The 19070-nt window shown below is 39.1% G+C and overlaps 1 protein-coding gene across 1 annotated transcript in view; it reads left to right on the top strand.

The window, feature by feature from the left end:
• RAB27A (RAB27A, member RAS oncogene family) overlaps positions 1-19070 on the top strand; it is an 86200-nt gene that overhangs the window by 49133 nt on the left and 17997 nt on the right. The window contains exons 2-5 of the mRNA XM_037020990.2: positions 5627-5801; positions 9642-9727; positions 11410-11513; positions 15429-15552. Of these exons, the coding sequence (XP_036876885.1) occupies positions 5649-5801; positions 9642-9727; positions 11410-11513; positions 15429-15552 (467 nt within the window). The 5' untranslated portion in view covers positions 5627-5648. The remainder of the gene's footprint in view (positions 1-5626; positions 5802-9641; positions 9728-11409; positions 11514-15428; positions 15553-19070) is intronic.

The following is a 19070-nucleotide window of genomic DNA, read 5'->3' as shown; positions in this document are numbered from 1 at the left end:
TAGTGCCGATCAATTAAACACCTGCCTCCAGCTGGGTTACACCTGCTCTAATGTTATCAAACTGCTTGTAATTAGTTCAGGTCATCTGTAAAACGGTTTTTATAGGCATAGATTGTTAAAACTAGTTCAAAACAGTCCAAATTGACTGATCAGACACTCAAATAGTTCAAGACTAGAAATGTAAAATGCTGATGAAAATCACCAAAAACAATGGTCTGGTGCCTCAAACTTGTAACTGAACCAACACACTTAAATTTTTCACTTATAATTACCTCAATTGTAGACAGTCTGTACCCCAAAAATTAATCTCTATCATAGTTAAGAGTGTTCCCAAGTTGGGGGACACTCTTGACTTTCTAGATTTTTTTTCCTTGAGGTAGTTAGATGCTACTTCCTTAAGGAGGTACGGAGTTTAAAGAATTGACCTTTGGCTCAAGTGCTCTTCATGGAGCCTTATTTTTTATTGTATTATTTTTTAGTTTAGGAGCTCAGTTCTTTCACACAGTTCTAGGAAAGAAAGGAATGTTCCCCGTATACTGGCCCTTGCAAGCTTGATTGTTTAGATGATGATGCCAATAGCAGTTAATGTTTATTGTTTATATAAGACTTCTTGTGTACCTGGCACTGTTGTAAAACTTTACATACTAGCACCATCCTCACAACAGCCCTCTGAGTAGGTTTATTGTGTGCTTCATCAAATCTAAAATACGGTGATGGCACACTGTTGCTCTTGCTAGAAGATGCTAATAAAATGTTTTCACATAACTCTATCTCCAGTGACATCTCATGTAGTAACAATTGCAAGATATCATGGGTCTTAAGACTGTGAAATGTAAGACATACCCCGGTTATAAGTAAGTTAATAGAAGAGAGCATGTGTGTGATAGGATTAACAATATAGGATATCATTCCCATGTTTAAGATGGGAAACCCAAGGCAAAAGAGGTTAAATTTTCTGAAGTTATGTACCTGGATTCATATCCAGGTGGTTTGGTTCTGGAGTCCAGGCTCTTAACCTCCACTTTTTTTCTGTCTCTCAACAACATGCTGGAATTCAGCCCATGTTAACATGTGGATAGATTGCTCAATACCCGCTTAGTCATCCTGTCATTGTGGCATCCGTGATAGAATGGTGCTGAGGTCCTTCTGAGGGAGGAAGTGTGTGTGTGGCATCTGCACCACCTCCCTTTAGAGCAGTGATGAGTGAGGACTGTTGCACGGATGTGTATGAAGTGCTTGACATGTGGTCAGCTGACCTAGGCTTCTGATCCATTTTTCACAAGAGTAATACAGTTGGGAAGCCTTAGTGGACTGGCTTCCCAAGCATCAAGAGGCTGTTAGTTCTTACTGGAAATATGTTTAAAGTGTTGTTTGGCTGCCCTAACCATCAAATCCTGCATTGTGTATTTACACTCTTTCCCTTTCTGCTGAAAAATGCCAACATGAAAAAAATTTGTTATTTCGATACTTGGGGAGTGAAGTGTTTTCTTTCCAGACACCAGGCCCCAGAAACACCACTCAGGTGTAATGAAAATAAGTAATGAAAATAAAAAACATAAGTACTTTTTAATATGAATATTATAAAGATATGAAGGTAAATTTAATATGAGGATGGCTCTATATGAATACCTATGAGCACTTGAAACTTAGCACTGTCTGCACCTTATGGTGATAAGCAGTGGTGGGTCCCATGTACACGACTGTAGAATGTGTTTGGAATTGGAGTTTTCTGTGGACTAGATTTATTTTCTGCAGAAGATGGAATGGTTCCCTTAACTCTACGCTTTGACTAGCCGACTGCAAGCTCAGACAAGGAGACTGTCACCATCAATACTCTGCCCAAACCCCAAAAAACATGTTATCAATTTGAAGACTTGCCTGCCCCCTGAATCCTTTTATTTCTTTGTAGCTTCCTTATTCTTCAGAATTCTTGCATCTGTTAACCCAAGCCAGCCTGGTCATTGTGCCCAATTCAGGACAAACTCTACACAGTTTCCACATAGCCTCCATATTTGCTAAAGGTTTTTCTCAACTACATTCTGTATTTTACTGTTGGATCATGGATTAATGTTTTGCTGCCAGGTCTTTGACATAAAATGGGAGGTGAGTTCTTGACCTGTGTCTCTCATCACGCCTCCCCTTATTGCTCATTGCATTCCCCTCTGCCTATACTCCTTTCCCCCAAACTGCTTACTGTACTCCATATGTACTGACTGCATACAAGCTGTTTAAGTGTAGAAAAACACTATACTATGGTAGAGATTAATTTTTTGGGTACAGACTGTCTACAATTGAGGTGAAAATTTAAGTTTGTTGGTTCAGTGCAAGTTTGAGGCACCAGACCATTGTTTTTGGCGATTTTCATCAGCATTTTACATTTCTAGTCTTGAACTATTTGAGTGTCTGATCAGTCAATTTGGACTGTTTTGAACTAGTTTTAACAATCTATGCCTATAAAAACCGTTTTACAGATGACTTGAACTAATTACAAGCAGTTTGGTAACATTAGAGCAGGTGTAACCCAGCTGGAGGCAGGTGTTTAATTGATCAGCACTAGCCTGATGTAGTAAAATGTACTCTGAGCCGATCAAACCTTATGTGGGCTGGTCAGAACGTGCTTGTCCAGGTCAGAACTTATTTGAGCTAGCTAAAACCAGTCTGAAACAATTTGACCAATAAAACCAGACCATAATAATTTTGGTTAGATACATCTGGTTTTAGGCAAAGTGGTTTAAGATCAGTCAGAAATGGTTTTGTAGGTAGAATCTCTTTTAACGCAACACTGACTCTGAACTGATATGAACCGTTCAAATTCTTTTGAACAAGTAAGAATATGTTAGAATGGATTGGAGTATTTTATATGAATCTGAAACTGTTTTTCAGCTAGTCATAACTCTCTTGAAATTGATAGATGTATTTAGAATGAACTTAAAATGGTTTGAACCAGAATTAGTTCGAAATTTTCTTTGTTGATTCAGCAAACTCTTGTGAGCCAGTCAGCAACTTTTCACGCTGGCCATATATGCTTTGAGCTTCGCAGGGGCAATGTCAGAAATTGTTCTAGGTCTTCAGAGCCAGTCTAATTTGTTCAGAATGGGGAGAAGGGAGTGAGTTACCATTTACTGAAGTACCCAGTATATGCCAAGCATTGGGCTGGGCACTCCACAAAGAGTATGTCATTCAGTCGTTGAACATTGGTGTGAAGTAGTTTATATTATCTCCTTTTCATTGAATGGAAACCTGAAAACCCAAGGCTCAAAGACTTCTGAGTAGCTGGTATGTGGGAGACATGAGATTCAAGTCAGCCGTGCTTGAGTTTAGAGGTCTGTGTTTCCTGTTAGGCTACTTTGTACAATATCACACCTGATCACTTCAAAGCCCAACATGCATTCATAAAAACTTAAGTAACAGACACAAAGCTTGGGGAGAATGGACGTTGGATTTGGAGTTAGAGGAGACCTATATTCTAGGCTGTGCACATGTGTTAACCTCTCTGGGTTCTGTTACAACCTTTAGAAAACTGTACCCAGAGAATGAAAGGTCTAAGCACTATTTTTAGATTACCAAGGCAGATAATTGTCTAAAGGTGCAGTCTGAAGGGTGAAAACTATGACGAATATTGATGGCTGTATCTAAACCTTCAGTGGTGGTTTTTGGTTTGTTAACACTTCCTTTATGATATCTTTAGGAGGAGACTTATGTATTGCTATCAACATGAATAGAAAACAAAACACACAAAGGTCATTTGTTGACTTATATGTGTGATTCTTCTCCCATGATAACTAAACACATTAAATTCTGGTGCAGCAGAAGTAGTTTCAGCTGTCTTTGAGTTCATGCAAGTGGGTGTAGAGGATTCTGGATAGTGATACCACTGGTGACAGCATTTTCTTCTGCACCTTAAATGACGTAAAAACAGAAGTGCCCAGCTTTCTGGTAAAGAGAACATCAGGTGGCCACAGTGTCTTCTTGCATAATCCTCACTGTTGGTTTTGGAGTTGCTTTCTGTTTCCTTATTAATTTTGAGGGGAACCTCCAAAATGATTAAATGTTATCTGGGTCTGCTTTTCAATTTTTAGCCCTTATTTCTGAGAAACTTGGATCCAACTGAGATGCCATGAAGTGACATGATAGAATATTTATTTGTACCCAAGTGGTCATCTTCTGGAGAGGAACTTTGTTATATGCCATTAATATTGGTAAACAACCTATACCTGTGTATACAGAAGCTATAACACAGGAAAGCCATCACCTGTAAAGTGTCACTCTTTATAGAGTACAAACAGAATTATGAATATTTGTAGAGGCTCTGCCCTTATCCACTGACTAGCCATATCTGGGTGTCAGGTCACAGATCTGCATTCAGGCACTCTGTGGAAACATACTGCAGCAGCCCTGGGGCTCAGCATTTAGGATTTTTGAGCATAAGGTGAGTCATCTAATTGAGGATGGCAACCTTGAAAATCAATAAATGTCCTTGCCTGAGCTTTTAATAATTTTATGGATCTATAGGAAACATCGGGAATTATGGTGAAGTTTTGGGATGTGGGGTTGGGTGAAAAGGGCACAAAGAGTGGAAAATCAGGGCTCTCTCCTGTAGGGCATCTGGTGTGGGTACAGTGGTGAATGAGTGTGTTTGAATGGGCAGGTAGAGTTGTCACTGGTAAGGGATAGCTGATTCTTTTTCTGGTTTTCAGAAGGATTTATTGGTCTAAGAAATGGAAGGATAAAAAGAAGTAAGCCTTCCCTAAAGACAGACTCCATTGTCAGTTGGACTGATGTTTTGAATAGCTTGAATCTATTTAGAGGATAAAAACAAATAATGAAAAGTGCTGATTGCAAAGGATAAAAAGTAACTGTGGTTAGGTCTTGCTGGTATAAAAACAAGAATTTTTCTTCCCTAAGGTGGATTTTTGTTTTAGTCCATATTGAAGTGCTGAATTGGTAGCATTTCCTGTTAGAATATCAAGGCAAGTATAGGTGAATGAGCCCTTTATTGTGGAGCTATGTTTCTGAGCAGTGACTGCTCAAATTTGGAACTCAGTTTCCCAGGGAGCAGTGATATTCCAGATAAGTCTGGTTTAATATGTTGTATATACTAATTATAATATTCAAGGAAGCTGCAAGCCAAATTTTATTTGTAAACACAGCCTTATATTTGAATGAACTCTGAAAATGAATAGGATAAATTATGAAATTGCTTACATGTCTAAGTGAAAAGAGAGAAAAGCCAAGGATTCGGCACTAGGAGACTGAAAAAGGAGGGAGAATTAGAACCACTGGCATGTTAAGTATTATTATTCCTATAACATTCTCCTTCCTCCTCTTGTTAATTTTTGTTCTGTAAGATCTGCGCGTAAGACTTAGTGACCATTATCTTCTTGATTATCATTACGGGAATTTTTGTTTTAACATTACTATAATATGCATGTGAAATTTAAACTAAACTGCCAATTATTTACTATTTCAGTAGCATCTCATCTAACAAATTACCAGGTCCTTGAGGACAGTGAATAGCGGGTATTCAGAGAGGATTTTAATGGGATAGTAAAGTAAGTCATTTCCTTCATGGAGATTCTAATATTTTCTGATGGACTGTTAGTAAATATGTATTTGTATTTTGCAGGTGAACTACTGAGTTCTTCATTATGTCTGATGGAGACTATGATTACCTCATCAAGTTTTTAGCTTTGGGAGACTCTGGAGTAGGGAAGACCAGTGTGCTTTACCAGTACACAGATGGTAAATTCAACTCCAAATTTATCACAACGGTGGGCATTGATTTCAGGGAAAAGAGAGTGGTGAGTTCTGTATATCCTTCTCTATAAAAATGTAATCTCTGAGTCAACATTTGCCTGTCTGTTTGGTTTACTTTGTAGGAATTAGGAGGACAAAGGTTGGAACCTAGAGTTAAAGTGTACACGTACATATGAAAATGTATTACGTTCATCTGGGCAATAAGATTTAAAAGGCTGTGCTGAAGGACTCTTCATAGAAAACCAAGCAGACCAAGTAAAAGCAAAGATTCTTTTAAATTCTCCCTTGATATTCTTTTGGCTTGTATCTTCCGTCTGAATTCCACAAAAGTTATTTGTCTACCTTTGTTATGAAGACTACAAAACCAGCCTGCCCCTCATACAACTGTTTTTTGGGCTACTTCTTACATTGATAACATTTTTAATGCCCTTTCTCTTGATTAAGACCTCCGCAATCTCACATGAGCACCAAGTGCCAGCACCTTCAGTGCTGCCAGGAGGGTGAGGTTGGAGTAGGAATGAGGATGCTGGTAGTGCATGTTGATCTGGGAAGTAGCCAAGGGAACAGGCAGGTTCTGCAGAATGGTAGAGAAGAGGCATTCTTTCTTCTTTTTTTAAAGGACCACAAGACTTACTGTTATTCTGTTGGTAGAGGGGAAGACAGGGGGTCATTGTGTCAGAGTTGCAGAGGTGAGAAGATGGCCTTCTCCAGGAATAAGATTTCTTTTTGAAAAATCAGCTATTTCCATGGAGCAGGTCAACAAGTGGTCAAGAGATTATTGACAAAGACCCTTCCATGGAGCATATTCTACCTGCGAAAGGTAAAGGGTCTCTGGCTTCCCAGACAGAAGAATGCATTCCATTCCCTCCCACCCACTCTAGGTCTTTTGTCCCACTACCAGTCTTATAGAGACTAAGACCTACTGAGTAAGAATAGGATCTTAGTGGAATTTTTAGTATTGACATGTTGGTACACTCAATATACATTTGGCCATTGAACAACTTGGGGGTTGGGGTGCCAACCCTCTGCAAAGTAAAAAATTTGCATATAACTTTAGCCTTCCCCAAAACATAACTACTAATAGCTACTGTTGACTAGAAGTCTGACTGATAACGTAAACACTCAATTAACACATATTTTGTATGTTAAATGTATTATATAATGTCTTCTTACAAAGTAAGCTATAGAAAAGAAATTTTTTTCAAATTGCCAAAAATCTCTGAAAATTCATCCAATATATTTATTGAAAAGATCCCATGTTGTTCAAGGGTCAACTGTATGTGTAGGTGATTACATTTATTAATTAATTCTCATTGTATAATCTTGTCTTTAAAAAATTGCTTTATTAAAATATAATTCACATAACATAAAATTCACCCATTTAAAGTGTACAATTCAGTGGTTTTTATCATGTTCCCAGTTGTGCAACCATCACCACTATCTAATTCTAGAACATTTCAGCACCCCAAACAGAAATCTCATGCCCTTTAGCAGTCATTCCCCATTTCCCCACCCCCAACCCCTATATACTCTGTGGGTTTGCCTATTTGGAACCTAGCACGTAAGGGGAATCATTCAATATGTGGCCTTTTGTGTCTGGCTTCTTTCACTTAGTAGAATATTTTCAAGGTTCATCCATATTGTAGCATGTACCAATACTTTGTTATTTTTATGACCAAATAATATTCCATGGTATTGATATACCACATCTTGTTTATCCATTCATCTATTGGTGGGTATTTGGATTGTTTTACTTTTTAGTTATTATGAATAATGGTTCTCTTGACATTCATGTACATTTTTTTTTCATGTGGATTTATGTTTTCAAATCTATTGGTTATATGCCTAGGAATAGACTTGATTGGCCATAGGAAAATCCTCTATTTAATTTTGGGGAACTTCCACAATTTTCCAAAGATGCTGCACCACTTTGTATTGTTACCAGCAATGTGTCAGGGTTCCAGTTTTTCCATATCTTCACCTCTTGTTATTATCTATCTGATTACAGCCATTCTAGTGTGTGAAGTGGTACCTCTTAGAGGTTTGATTTGAATGTCCCTAATGATGAATGCTGTTGAGCGATCATCTTTTCAGTGCTTATTGAATATTTGTATATTATTTATATATTGTTTTTGGAGAAATATCTATTCATAAATTTTGCTATTTTGAAATTAGTTTTCTTTTAGTTAAATTTTAAGAGTTTTAAATATATTCTAGAGAAATGTTCTTATTAGATATATGATATGCAAACAGTTTTAGCTCTTACTTGTGGGTCTATGATCCAGAGATTAACTTCTCTATTCAGTGAGGCATTATTCTCATATTTTCCTTTAATTCTTTAGGCATGATTTCCTTTAGTTCTTTGAACATACTTATAATATGATTTCCTGGCTTAAAGTGTTTGTCTAGTAGGTTCAACATCTGGGCTTCCTTTGGAATGGTTTCTATTGGCTGCTTTTCCCCTGTGAATGGGCCATGTTTTCCTATTTCTTTGTGTGTCTCTAACTGTGTTGAAAACTAGACATTTAAAATAATATAAGGTGGCAACTTCGGAAATCAGATTCCTTCCTCATCCTGAGGGTTTCTTGTTTTTCTGTTTATTTTGTTGTTGTTTGTGTTGCTCTTTGTTTAGTGACATTCCTGGGCCAAAGTCTGTCTGTATTCTTTGTTATGTCAGCTACTGAAGTCTCTGCTTAGTTAATTTAGTGGTCAGCTAATGAGTGGATAGAGTTTCTTAAATTCCCTGAATCAATAAGTCTTTCAGCTTTTCCAAAGGGACTGTGTGTGTGTGTGTGTGTGTGTGTGTGTTTGTGTGTGTGTGTGTGTGTTCAGACATGTGTTTAATGTTTTGGCAGGCAGTTTGCAACTCTGCCTGAACCTTAATTTCCTGCTTGAGGAGAACCTCAAGGTCAGCCAGATGTGAGAGATTCGGGCTTTTTAAAGTTTTTCCTGGGCATATGTAAGCCCTTACACATGAGCCTGGCCTAGTCAATTCCGCGGAATATTTTGGAACTCTTCCAATCTCCCTACAGACATTTCATTTCTATTTTTTCTTTCCTTAAGTTTTTTGGTGAGATTTTTGTTAGCCCCCACTGGTACTGTTGCCTTTGATAGCCGTGATGTCAAATAATTGTTGCTGGTTGTTTTCAACACATGCTCAAAGCGTAGGGTTATTTTTATAGAGCAAACTCTCAGTATGTAAAATAAAAATGAAGCCTGGGAATGGAGTTTTAGGCAGCTTTCTGACAGTTTTCTGGGCTGAGACTTTAGGGGAGCTCCAAACAAGTTCTGCCTCCACTGCCTTCAGTGCTGCTGCACTGGTGGTTTTCATAGCTACCATAGGTGTGCCTCTGTTGGTTTTCGAGGCTGCTGGGGAGAGGAAGAAGAGAACAGGGCAATTTGAAACAACACAAAACTTACTGTTTTTACTGATACTTAGCTGTTTCTCTTGAATAAATGCTCCTTGGAATGTTGCAAGCCTCTGATAATTTTCAAAATTTGGAAAAAAGTTGATCTTTGACAATTTTTGCCTATGTTTTAATTACTTTTATGGAGGAAGAGATTTTCAGAAGTTCTTTCTATAAAATCATTTCATAAGTATTTTTAAAAAGTGAGATGAGGAAAAGTCATAGAAAGGTAATTATTTTTATACAATGTATTATAATTTCAAATATGTTTATGAAAATATACAATGTATATATATTTTATACAAATTATTGCATTATCCAAAGAAAATTATATGGAATAAAATACAAGCAAGGTTGTATTCCAGATGGGGTTTTCTTTAGAAGTTAGATGCTTAGGGGATTTGTGCTGAATAGGGAAGTGAGAAGAGTTCACTGGTCTCAGAAGTTCTCTTTTTCTCTTTCATTTTACTGTTTTAGGTGTACAGAGCCAATGGGCCAGACGGAGCCATTGGCAGAGGCCAGAGAATCCACCTGCAATTATGGGACACAGCAGGGCAAGAGAGGTATGAGATCGTCAGTCATGTGCTGCTCACTGGAGGAAAGGGAAAAGCAGCTGCACTCTGCTCACAGTTACCTGAACAGGAAAAGGCCAGCTGATTAGTTGATTCACACGTGGATAAGATACGCTGCCAAATTAGCAGGAAAAGTATCAGTCTGAGGCGATAATGGTGGCTTTATTTCATACAAGGTCAAAGGAAAAATAAATCTGTTTCAAAATGGACTCTTTTACTTAGATAATTTTTTTTCTTCTTTTTTTTTAAGGCTTGACCACTTTTCTTCATTTACTTTTGCTATTTACTCAGCCACAGAGAAAACTGCAGAGTTACATGCATTATTCTTACCTGATGGTTGAAGCTTAGTAGAAAATCTAATTGAAATTAACTCATATGGTCAGAAGTTCCTTGACCAAAATAAGGCACATGAAATCTTGATATGACGTTGCTTTTAGTTAGCTACAGCTTCTATTTTCTCTCACAGTTTCCTTGAAGGACTTTGTTTTTCACTTTTTGAAAACTTCAAGTTATACAGGAGTAGAGAGGATACTACAATAAGCTTATGTACTCATTTCCCTGTTCAACAGTCATTCAGTTGTGGCCAATCTTATTTCATGTATATATCTACCCCTTCTCACCCCCTGCCCCCAAATTATATTGAAGTAAATTACAAATATCAGATTATTTCATTTATAATTATTTTAGTTTCTAATAGATAAAGCCTCGTTTTTTAAAAACCTTGATTTAAAATATTTGAGAAAACTTAAAATAGCAGATGAGATGACAATTCATACCAGTATTTTCTTCCCTGGAGCCTACCCCTATCAGTTGCAATCTTTGTATATAGGAAAAGTAAGAGGAAACTGATCTTTGGAGGGAGAGAGATGGGAGATAGTAGGATAAGACCTTGGAAGAGAAAGCACCAAGAAAAGATAGGGACTAAGTCAGGAGTACTCCCACCTTAAAGCTAAAGAAATGGCTACCAGGGATTGGAGATTTCTGAAATTAAAAGGTCATGGAATGCATTGTACTGTCAGGTTGAGCCAAGCTTTCACAGGACAAGGAAAACATACACAGCAAGCAGCATTGGTTTCAGCCTAATTAACTCTTAACTGTACAAGAAATTCTTGGCTGAGACTAAGGGATCACAAGCTAGTTCTTGTCATCCTTGCCTAACAGGCTGGGTTTTCAAATCACATGGTCTATTAACACATAAACTTATATAAGTGATAAATAACTGTCTTAAACACTTTTGGAATATCATCATCTAATTTTTTAAAAATTTAAATATACACAGATTGCTTTTATTTTAAAAGAAAATTCCAAATGTAACTTTTGATGATTCTTGGCCTTTTATAAAGTCCAGAATTGCTTTCAAATTTTCAAATGTTTTTGAATCATCTTTCTTGCTCTAGGTATCTATATACTGTATTTTATAAGGTACCCAATATCACTGATTATGTACTTATTTTTATACCATTAAAAGTATGTATTATAATAGCATAATTCACTAAATCTTGCATAACTAAGAGGTACAACAGGTATGTATAATGTGAAGTTATTCGATGTGCATTATTAAACATCCAATTTGTTATTGACAATTACTATAAGAGGCTGTGGCACTGTTGGCATCTTTTTATTTTCAGAGCAGGGCCATGGTTTGGGTGACGGATCTGCTTTTATGTTCCTAGGTTTCGTAGCTTGACAACAGCATTCTTCAGAGATGCTATGGGGTTTCTTCTGCTTTTTGATCTGACAAATGAGGAAAGTTTCCTCAATGTCAGAAACTGGATAAGTAAGTATTACTGTTTCCCTGCCTCCTGCTCCCCACTCCCCACATTAAAATGCCCCCCTACATTCTGCTTCTGTTGTGAATTATTTTGGAGGAGCTCCTAGTGCTGTTTAAAATGCTGTATAAAGGAGCAAGGCTTGTAGTTTGAGGGCAAAGATTCAGAAATACTCTGCTTTTCCTAGTAATGCTCACTGATTTGTGGAGCAGTTCCTGTGCTCCAGGTACAAGGCAGTGCTTTCCATGGAATTTCTTCAGTGTTTTTCATGGTGGGGACTCTTGTCTCCAGCATAGGTACAGTAATGGAAGCTTGAGAAGTTAAATCTCTAAGTAGCGGCTTGTCTGTTGTGTGCTATCAAGCCTTGTGCCATCCCAGGGTGTAAAACCTCTATTATACTGATGAAATACCTTTTGCAGGTTTCATGAATCATATCCCTGGCTCCGTGTCACTGCTGTACTTAGAGGCCCCTTCTCTGCTTTCAGGGCCAGAGCATTTACCAGGAGGATCCCATCACGGAAAACTCTAGAACTGCATTGGCAAAAGGGGTCCCCAGCATAGTATATATAATCTTTCACTTTGGCGCTTTGCAGAGATCCTTTTCTCTTGAATGATTGGTTAGTAGCCATTTAAAATCCAGCTGCTTGACCAAAGACTAACTTGCAAATGCACATTTTCCTCTGTTGGTTGTATTAGTATAAATGCAGAGAGTCTCCTGGCGATATTGGTGATTTTAAATTCTTAATGTCTAACTCTTTAACATCCATAAGAAAACACTTACTTAAAAATGCAGATTGTTTAAAAATTACTGGATGTTTCTTAAGTCAAGCACTTCATAAGGATCATTATTAGAGATGTGCTCATAGAGTCTTAGCATTGAAAGATGATCAACCCACCTATTTTTCACAGGTAGAAATAGAAACTCTGAGACTGATGAGTCTGGCCCCTCTGGGCTTTATAGCCAGTTAGGTAAAGAACAAAATTATGTGAAATTATGTGTATTTTTAAAAAATTTTGTTTTCCTTATACATCCAAGAATCCTTATTGCTCAGTTCAGTAAAATAACTTGGATATACTGAAGATTTCATATCTTCAATGGGAAGTATTCTCCCTCCAACCCTTTTTTGTAAAAAAAGATAGAATGCTCAATGTCAGAGATGTTAATATCAAATGTTCACTAGGAATCAAAATTTGTTGATCATGCATTTTATGTTTCTTCTATGTCAGCGTTTTGAGTATCACGGGGATCATTCATTTTTTTCTTTTTCTTTTTTTTTAATAAAATAGTTTTAAACCTATGTACGGTGCATGCCGGAACACAGGCGCTGTTGGGTTACACGAGCAGCTGACTCCTGGGCCCTGACTGGCCCGTGCAGAGGAGAGCGGGTCTGCACCCTCCCTTTGTTTCTCTGAAGCTGCGCCGCAGTCCTGTCTCTCTTGACTCCAAATCTTTCCATGTCCTCTTGGGTGGAAACTAGGAGGCCAATGGTGAGACTCAGGGAGTTTAGGGACCTGACCAGAGAGCTGAGTCCTCCCAGCCTAAGTTTGAAATCTGAAAGGAATTGGGTATTGTGGCCACTCACCGGTCTTCCTCGGGAGCTCAGACGATGAGCAGGTCATGCCCAGAGGCATTCCTCTAGTGGCAGCATATTTTATAAGGAAGCTTTAACATAGCCCAAATGTCTAATCCTTTCCTTTGTAGCCTTGTATAAATGGTACAAGAGCCCCACAGGTATATATTTTACATGTTTTGGCCTTTATATTTTTATTCCTGTTGTTCCTACTGTCTGAAAAGGCTGTCCCATGTCCATACCCATTTTTAAAAAGTGGTTATAATCCCCTCCGTGGAAAAAACTGATGAAGAGATTCCATGGAAAGCACTTTTTAAAATCTGACAAAATACGGCTCCCGTGAAATCTGTGATAACTTTAGTTGGATTAAATTTTTCCCTGCTCCTCACTCCTGTTATGTTTTGTACTACTTACAGCATCCTTAGCACATACCACCTTGAGGTGCAGTTACTTATGTATGTGATTTTTTCCTTGGTGAGATTTTTTAAAATAATTGATTTATTATTTCCATATTGTAGAAAAATTAGGAAAAAAGAAATGAAAAGAAAAGTCACCATAATCACACTTCCCAGATGCCCCAAAATAAACACTGTTTAGCATTATTATTGGCAATACTTATATAGCATTCCTGATGCTTTAATATTATTAGCTTAGTGGATGTCAAGTGTGAGTGTGCACCTGGATCACCTAGAGGGCTTGTTAAAACACAGATTCTGGGCCCCAGACCCAGCGTTCCTGATTCAGTACACCTGGGGTGGGGCCTGAGGATCGCATTTCTAACAAGTTCCCAGGTGATGGTAAGGCTGCTGGCCCATGGACCTTACCTGAAGAATCCCTGAATTAACTCACTTGATCCTTACCTTGACCCTATGAAGTAAATACCATCATTACCACCATTTACGGATGGGAAAACTGAGGCACAGAGGAGTCAAATAATTTCCTCAAGGTCACACAGCCAGTAAACAGCAGAGCCAGCCAGGATTCAACCTGGACATACTGGGTCCTGAGTTCACACTCATAATGGTGACACTGGGCATTTATAAAGTGTTAACAGGGCATAGTGATACTCTGGAGACCAGAGAGGCTTCCCAGTAGAAGTAACTGAAAGGCAAGTCTTAAAGGAAGGATGGGGATTCCTTGAAGGAAGGCTGTGGTTGGGTGTTCAGGGGAGTGGGGGCAGCATGTGTAAGAGCCTGGAGGGAAGAAGGGGCATGGCGGTTACTGGAAGCATACACAGTTTGGTCTTACCTATATAGGTCTTGTTTCCCTGATTGTCCTTTGAGGGCAAAGGTCAGTGTCCTGAAATTCTCCACCAAATATCAGGCCTACGTTAATGGTCAGGAAATGCTGGATGACTTTACTTTCTCTTGATAAGATATAATGAACATGACTTTATAATGAGGAACTAACATGTCAACACTTTTCTGGTTAACCATGATAAAAAACAAATTAGGCCATAAACTAAAGGGGATGTCTTACTGTGAAAGTCTGGGCTGCCTCCGTTTCATCATGGGGTGTGATAAGGAAGAAATAAGAGTTTTTATTTTCTCTCTTTGGGAGATAAAACTGTTGTGTTTAGTGAAGTTCTTTTGTTTGGTTGCCTACTTATAGGTTTTCAGATGAAAAGAAAGAAAAGCTGTTGAGTAAGAGTTGTAGTCTCCTGCTGCCTGGTTTTGGTGACAGAATTGTTTACTATTTATTGTGGCTTTTCACTCTTATTGAATCCTATACCCTGTTTGTTTGAAATGAATTGATCCTGACTTTGGGTAACAGAAAACTGTGAAAAACAATTTCAGATAGAAACAGGCTAATTTACAGACAGGCAATTCTTTTAAAAATCTCATTGCTATGGAGAGAAAATATATGAAAAACATCTTTAAGATTAGCAATAAGGACTAGGAAATTCTCCGAGCATTTTTTCAAATGGCCTTGATCAGAAAGCCAGCCATGTATCAGGTATGCATATGTGAGATAATACATGTCAAGGGGCCTAGCACAAGTCTAGCATCCAGCAACTGCTTAGTAAAAGTTAATTGAATGGGGGTTTTTCTTCTCTAAAAATAATATTCTGCTTTTCCTAAAACTTACTAGGCAAAAAAGACTGGCGAATTCCCCCCATTCCTGTCTGATCTAAATTAGCTTGAGTATGTGCTGAAGGACAGGAGTAGTTTTAGTCTCTGTCCCATCTATTCAGTTTTATGGATTAGGTTATTGATGCTTTGAAAGTATCATATCAGTTTCATATATCCATATACCCATTTATAGTTTTCAAAACATGTTTATTGTATTCTCTATTGATTGCACACTCACATTATTTACCTACAAATAAATTTTCTCATCTTATATTAATAGGCCAGCTACAAATGCATGCATATTGTGAAAACCCAGATATAGTGTTATGTGGAAATAAGAGTGACCTGGAGGACCAGAGAGTAGTGAAGGAGGAGGAAGCCAGAGGACTTGCAGAGAAATATGGGTGAGTACATTTGTGGAGAAATCTAGACAACAGTTCCAGTACAAATTTTAGCACACGAATGGGTAACAGAAAGGTAAAGGAAACAATTAAAACACTCAGATATAGGCCTTGGAAGGTGCCAAATACCTACTGTGCACATATGAATATTATACAATAGTGAGAACCATAGAAAAGGCATTGGTGCTGGCCCACATTCAGTGCTTCAGTACCATTTTCTCAACTGCTTGGTGTTTGAAGAAAGACAGCTTCAAGGGCAAATATCCTAACTGTGTAAGCTGTGTAACACTGGCTTTCTGAGATGCAAGCAGGAGATGCCTGGGGTAAGGAAATTTTCTGCATTCAGCAAGGAAATTGTAAAGGCAGTTTAGATGCTACTGTAGAGCACTCCATCATACAAGCGGGCATTACAGGCTTTGAAATTTCTATGCTGGAGAGGAGTGTGAAGATCCCCTTTGGTTTAGGCCGTGTTTTTGTGGTGGAGAATCAACTAAATACTGTCTTTCTCCTTGGGCTTGTGGGTGTAGGATCATAGCTGCAGCAGTATTGATGGGACATAAAAAAAAGGGATCAGCCATTGCTTATTACAGTGTCACGGGCACCTCTACAGAAGAATGTATGCATTACTTTCTTTCTGCCTCTACTACAATGAGAACTGCAATGGATATATATCACCCTTAGTCTAAGTAGGGGTGAGAAGGAAGGGGAGGGAGGCAGAGGCTAGAGGGGTAGGGTGTGTATCCGATACTGCCTGGCTGGTGGCCTTGCCTCTTAGGCAGAACCAAGGAGGCCAGAGGAGGCCCTTTGTCTTTCTCTGTGTGACCACTGCTTTATTCTTCCTTGGGCTGGTGGAGGTTCTGAAAGCACTCAACATTTCCCAGAATTCCCTCTCCAGTTAGGGTGGACAACAAGAGAGACTTGGGGGCGATATGGAGAACCTCCACCAGCCCAAGGAAGGGTAGGTTGGCCAGAGGGGAAGAAACCAGAGTCTGGAGAGCTTTGAGTACCAGGTAAGGAGAGAAGACTTGATTTTTCCAGGGATGGGAGTTGCTGAAAGCCTTTGAACAAGCGGGGCTGTTATGAGTACTTGCCCAGAGCAGTTGGGGGTGGTGAGTGGGGTGAAATGCAGGAGGGAAAGACTAGAGACAAGTAGATAGCAGTGATCTGTCAGGTGGGTCAGGGCTGTCTTTGTGCAAAAGGAAACAGAGTAAATCAGAGAAAACTGGTAGGTGGGGCAGAACAGGATTTTAAATCTTTCTCAATTCTAGGTGGTGGGGCGGTGGGCAATGGCAGCGGTGGAGGCAAGTGTGCACATTTGCAATAGGATATGGAGGCTTTCCTCTCCCGGGGAGGTGGTGCTTACCCTGTTGGAAGCACCTGGGGAGCTCTTAACCTCTGGGCCTCACTTCTGAACTCCTGACATAATTGGTCTGGAGGGGTTTATCAGGCAAGATTCCACTGAAGAAACATACTTACGCATTAAGGAGTTTGTTACAGGAATTTGACCTTACGCGCTGTGGGAGCTGGGTAGGCAGTCTCCATAAGGTGCTGTTGTCTGTCTGATGCTGAAGCTTGAAGTCCGCAGGACAGGCAGTCAGGAAGGGAAGATGGATTTAAAGTCTGGGAGAGCAAGTACCGATTGGGACCCATAACAGTGCACTGACAACCTGGCCAGTTCTTATTGCCTCTGCTCTGGATGGCGCGGGTGTCCTACAGAAGCCAGGGCCCTTTGTCACAGAGACAGACAGACAGACAGACACACACACACAGACACACACACACACACACACACACACACAGACACACACACACACACACACACACACACCTGGCCCAGGGGGAGAAGCTGAAGGGAGGGTCTAGGGGCAGGTGGAGCAGGTACAGACCTGGTTGCTGGTCTCAGCCAACCAGATAAACCAGCAGATAAGCGACAACGTAGGAGAGCCAGGTAATAGTCACTGCTTCACTTCCGCCCTCCATATTGCCCCTAAGTCTCTTTTGTGGTCCACCCTAACTGGAGAGGGAATTCTGGGAAATGTTGTTCAACCTAATCAAGTTGACATATTACAAAGTCATCATGGGCGGGGGCCTGAGCATTGGTTTCTTTTAAAACTCTCCATGTGATTTTTGTGTGAAGTTGGGAACCACTGGCTGGGGTTATTCTGAGGTGGAGGCTGACAAAGCCTCATAGCTAATTCTGGTATGCCTTCCTCTTCCCTTGTGAGGCACTCATGTAATATAGTGGGAAGAAAAGAGGGAGGGATCAAATATGTAGAATAATGAAGTGTTGAAGCAGGAGCTATGTTGCAAGGAGGTGAGGAGTAAGTGATGAAGCAACACATGGACCTAGAACATGTTTTTGAGAAATGTATCAGGAAAGGCCCCAAAATAGGGCAGCTAGGTTAAGGGGAGTTAGCTAGATCAAGCAAGGATATTCCCAAGTAGTGGGAGGGAGTCAGGATTGGCTTTTTCTCCCCTCTTGGCTTGTTTGACACTTTCCGAGTTCTGTCTGTTCCAGTTCTCAGAATTCCACATTCTGCCTGACATCAAAGAGCCTTCTGTCTATAGGGGGAATCTGTGGATGCAGGGATTATCTTTCATCTGTGCTCAGCTCCCAAGTTTTGGGAAGTATTTCATAAGAGGGGCTCAATCTGAAGTTCTGAATTGAGTTAATATGAGGAGAGGAGACATTAGCAGATAAGTGAAACTCGTGGAGAAGAACAGAAATGAATGGAAACAATTCCCTTAGTATTTAGAAAATATGAAATATAGTTCTGTAGGCTGTTTGGCAGTTTCAGAGGAGATTATTTTCACAGGAATCTTTTTTCCTTTTTAACAATCATAACATTTTCATTGGTTGCCTATGCACCTGAGGTCAGTTCATCTATGTGCTAATCCTCAAAAAATTATGGTGTATCTGTGTATCATTTGGATGTTGTCTGATAAATTTGCATTTTTCTTGTAATCATTGTACTACCTTCTCTCCTCCATTCCTAAAAATGAATCATTGGTTCACAATCGATCTCTGAAATATACATGCATTTGGAGAATGAAAGACTATGTTTCAGGAAACTTTGCAAACCTAATAAAGAACATTGTTACAGTGCAAATATGAAACAGATCTGTGTCTGGGGGGACAAATAAATCTGAAAGTGAGGACTTCATGCAGCAGCCCAAAATGAAAAGGATAAAGTAGATGTATGATGTTGAATAGCAGAATACTCATTTTAGTAGACTGAGAGTCCATTTAACCCCAATCCCTATAAAAATTACTTTTTTTGGTTATAAAACTTGGTTAAGTTGTAATATGAGTCTCTTAGGTCACTTCCTAACACAACAAAGTGATTTATATGGTAAACCAACCAAGTGTTTCTAGAACAAGAACGAAATAATGCTTCCCAGTGTGTTATATTGAATAATACTATCAACGAAGTCAGAGAAGACAGCAAAACAGAGTTTTATTCAGACTTGTACTCCTGGCAGTCAAAATTACTACAACAGTAATATCACTATTATTATTA

Source organism: Manis javanica, chromosome 8 (genome assembly GCF_040802235.1).
Source record: "Manis javanica isolate MJ-LG chromosome 8, MJ_LKY, whole genome shotgun sequence".
NCBI lineage: Eukaryota > Metazoa > Chordata > Mammalia > Pholidota > Manidae > Manis > Manis javanica.
This window is presented reverse-complemented; position numbering and strand designations above follow the sequence as displayed.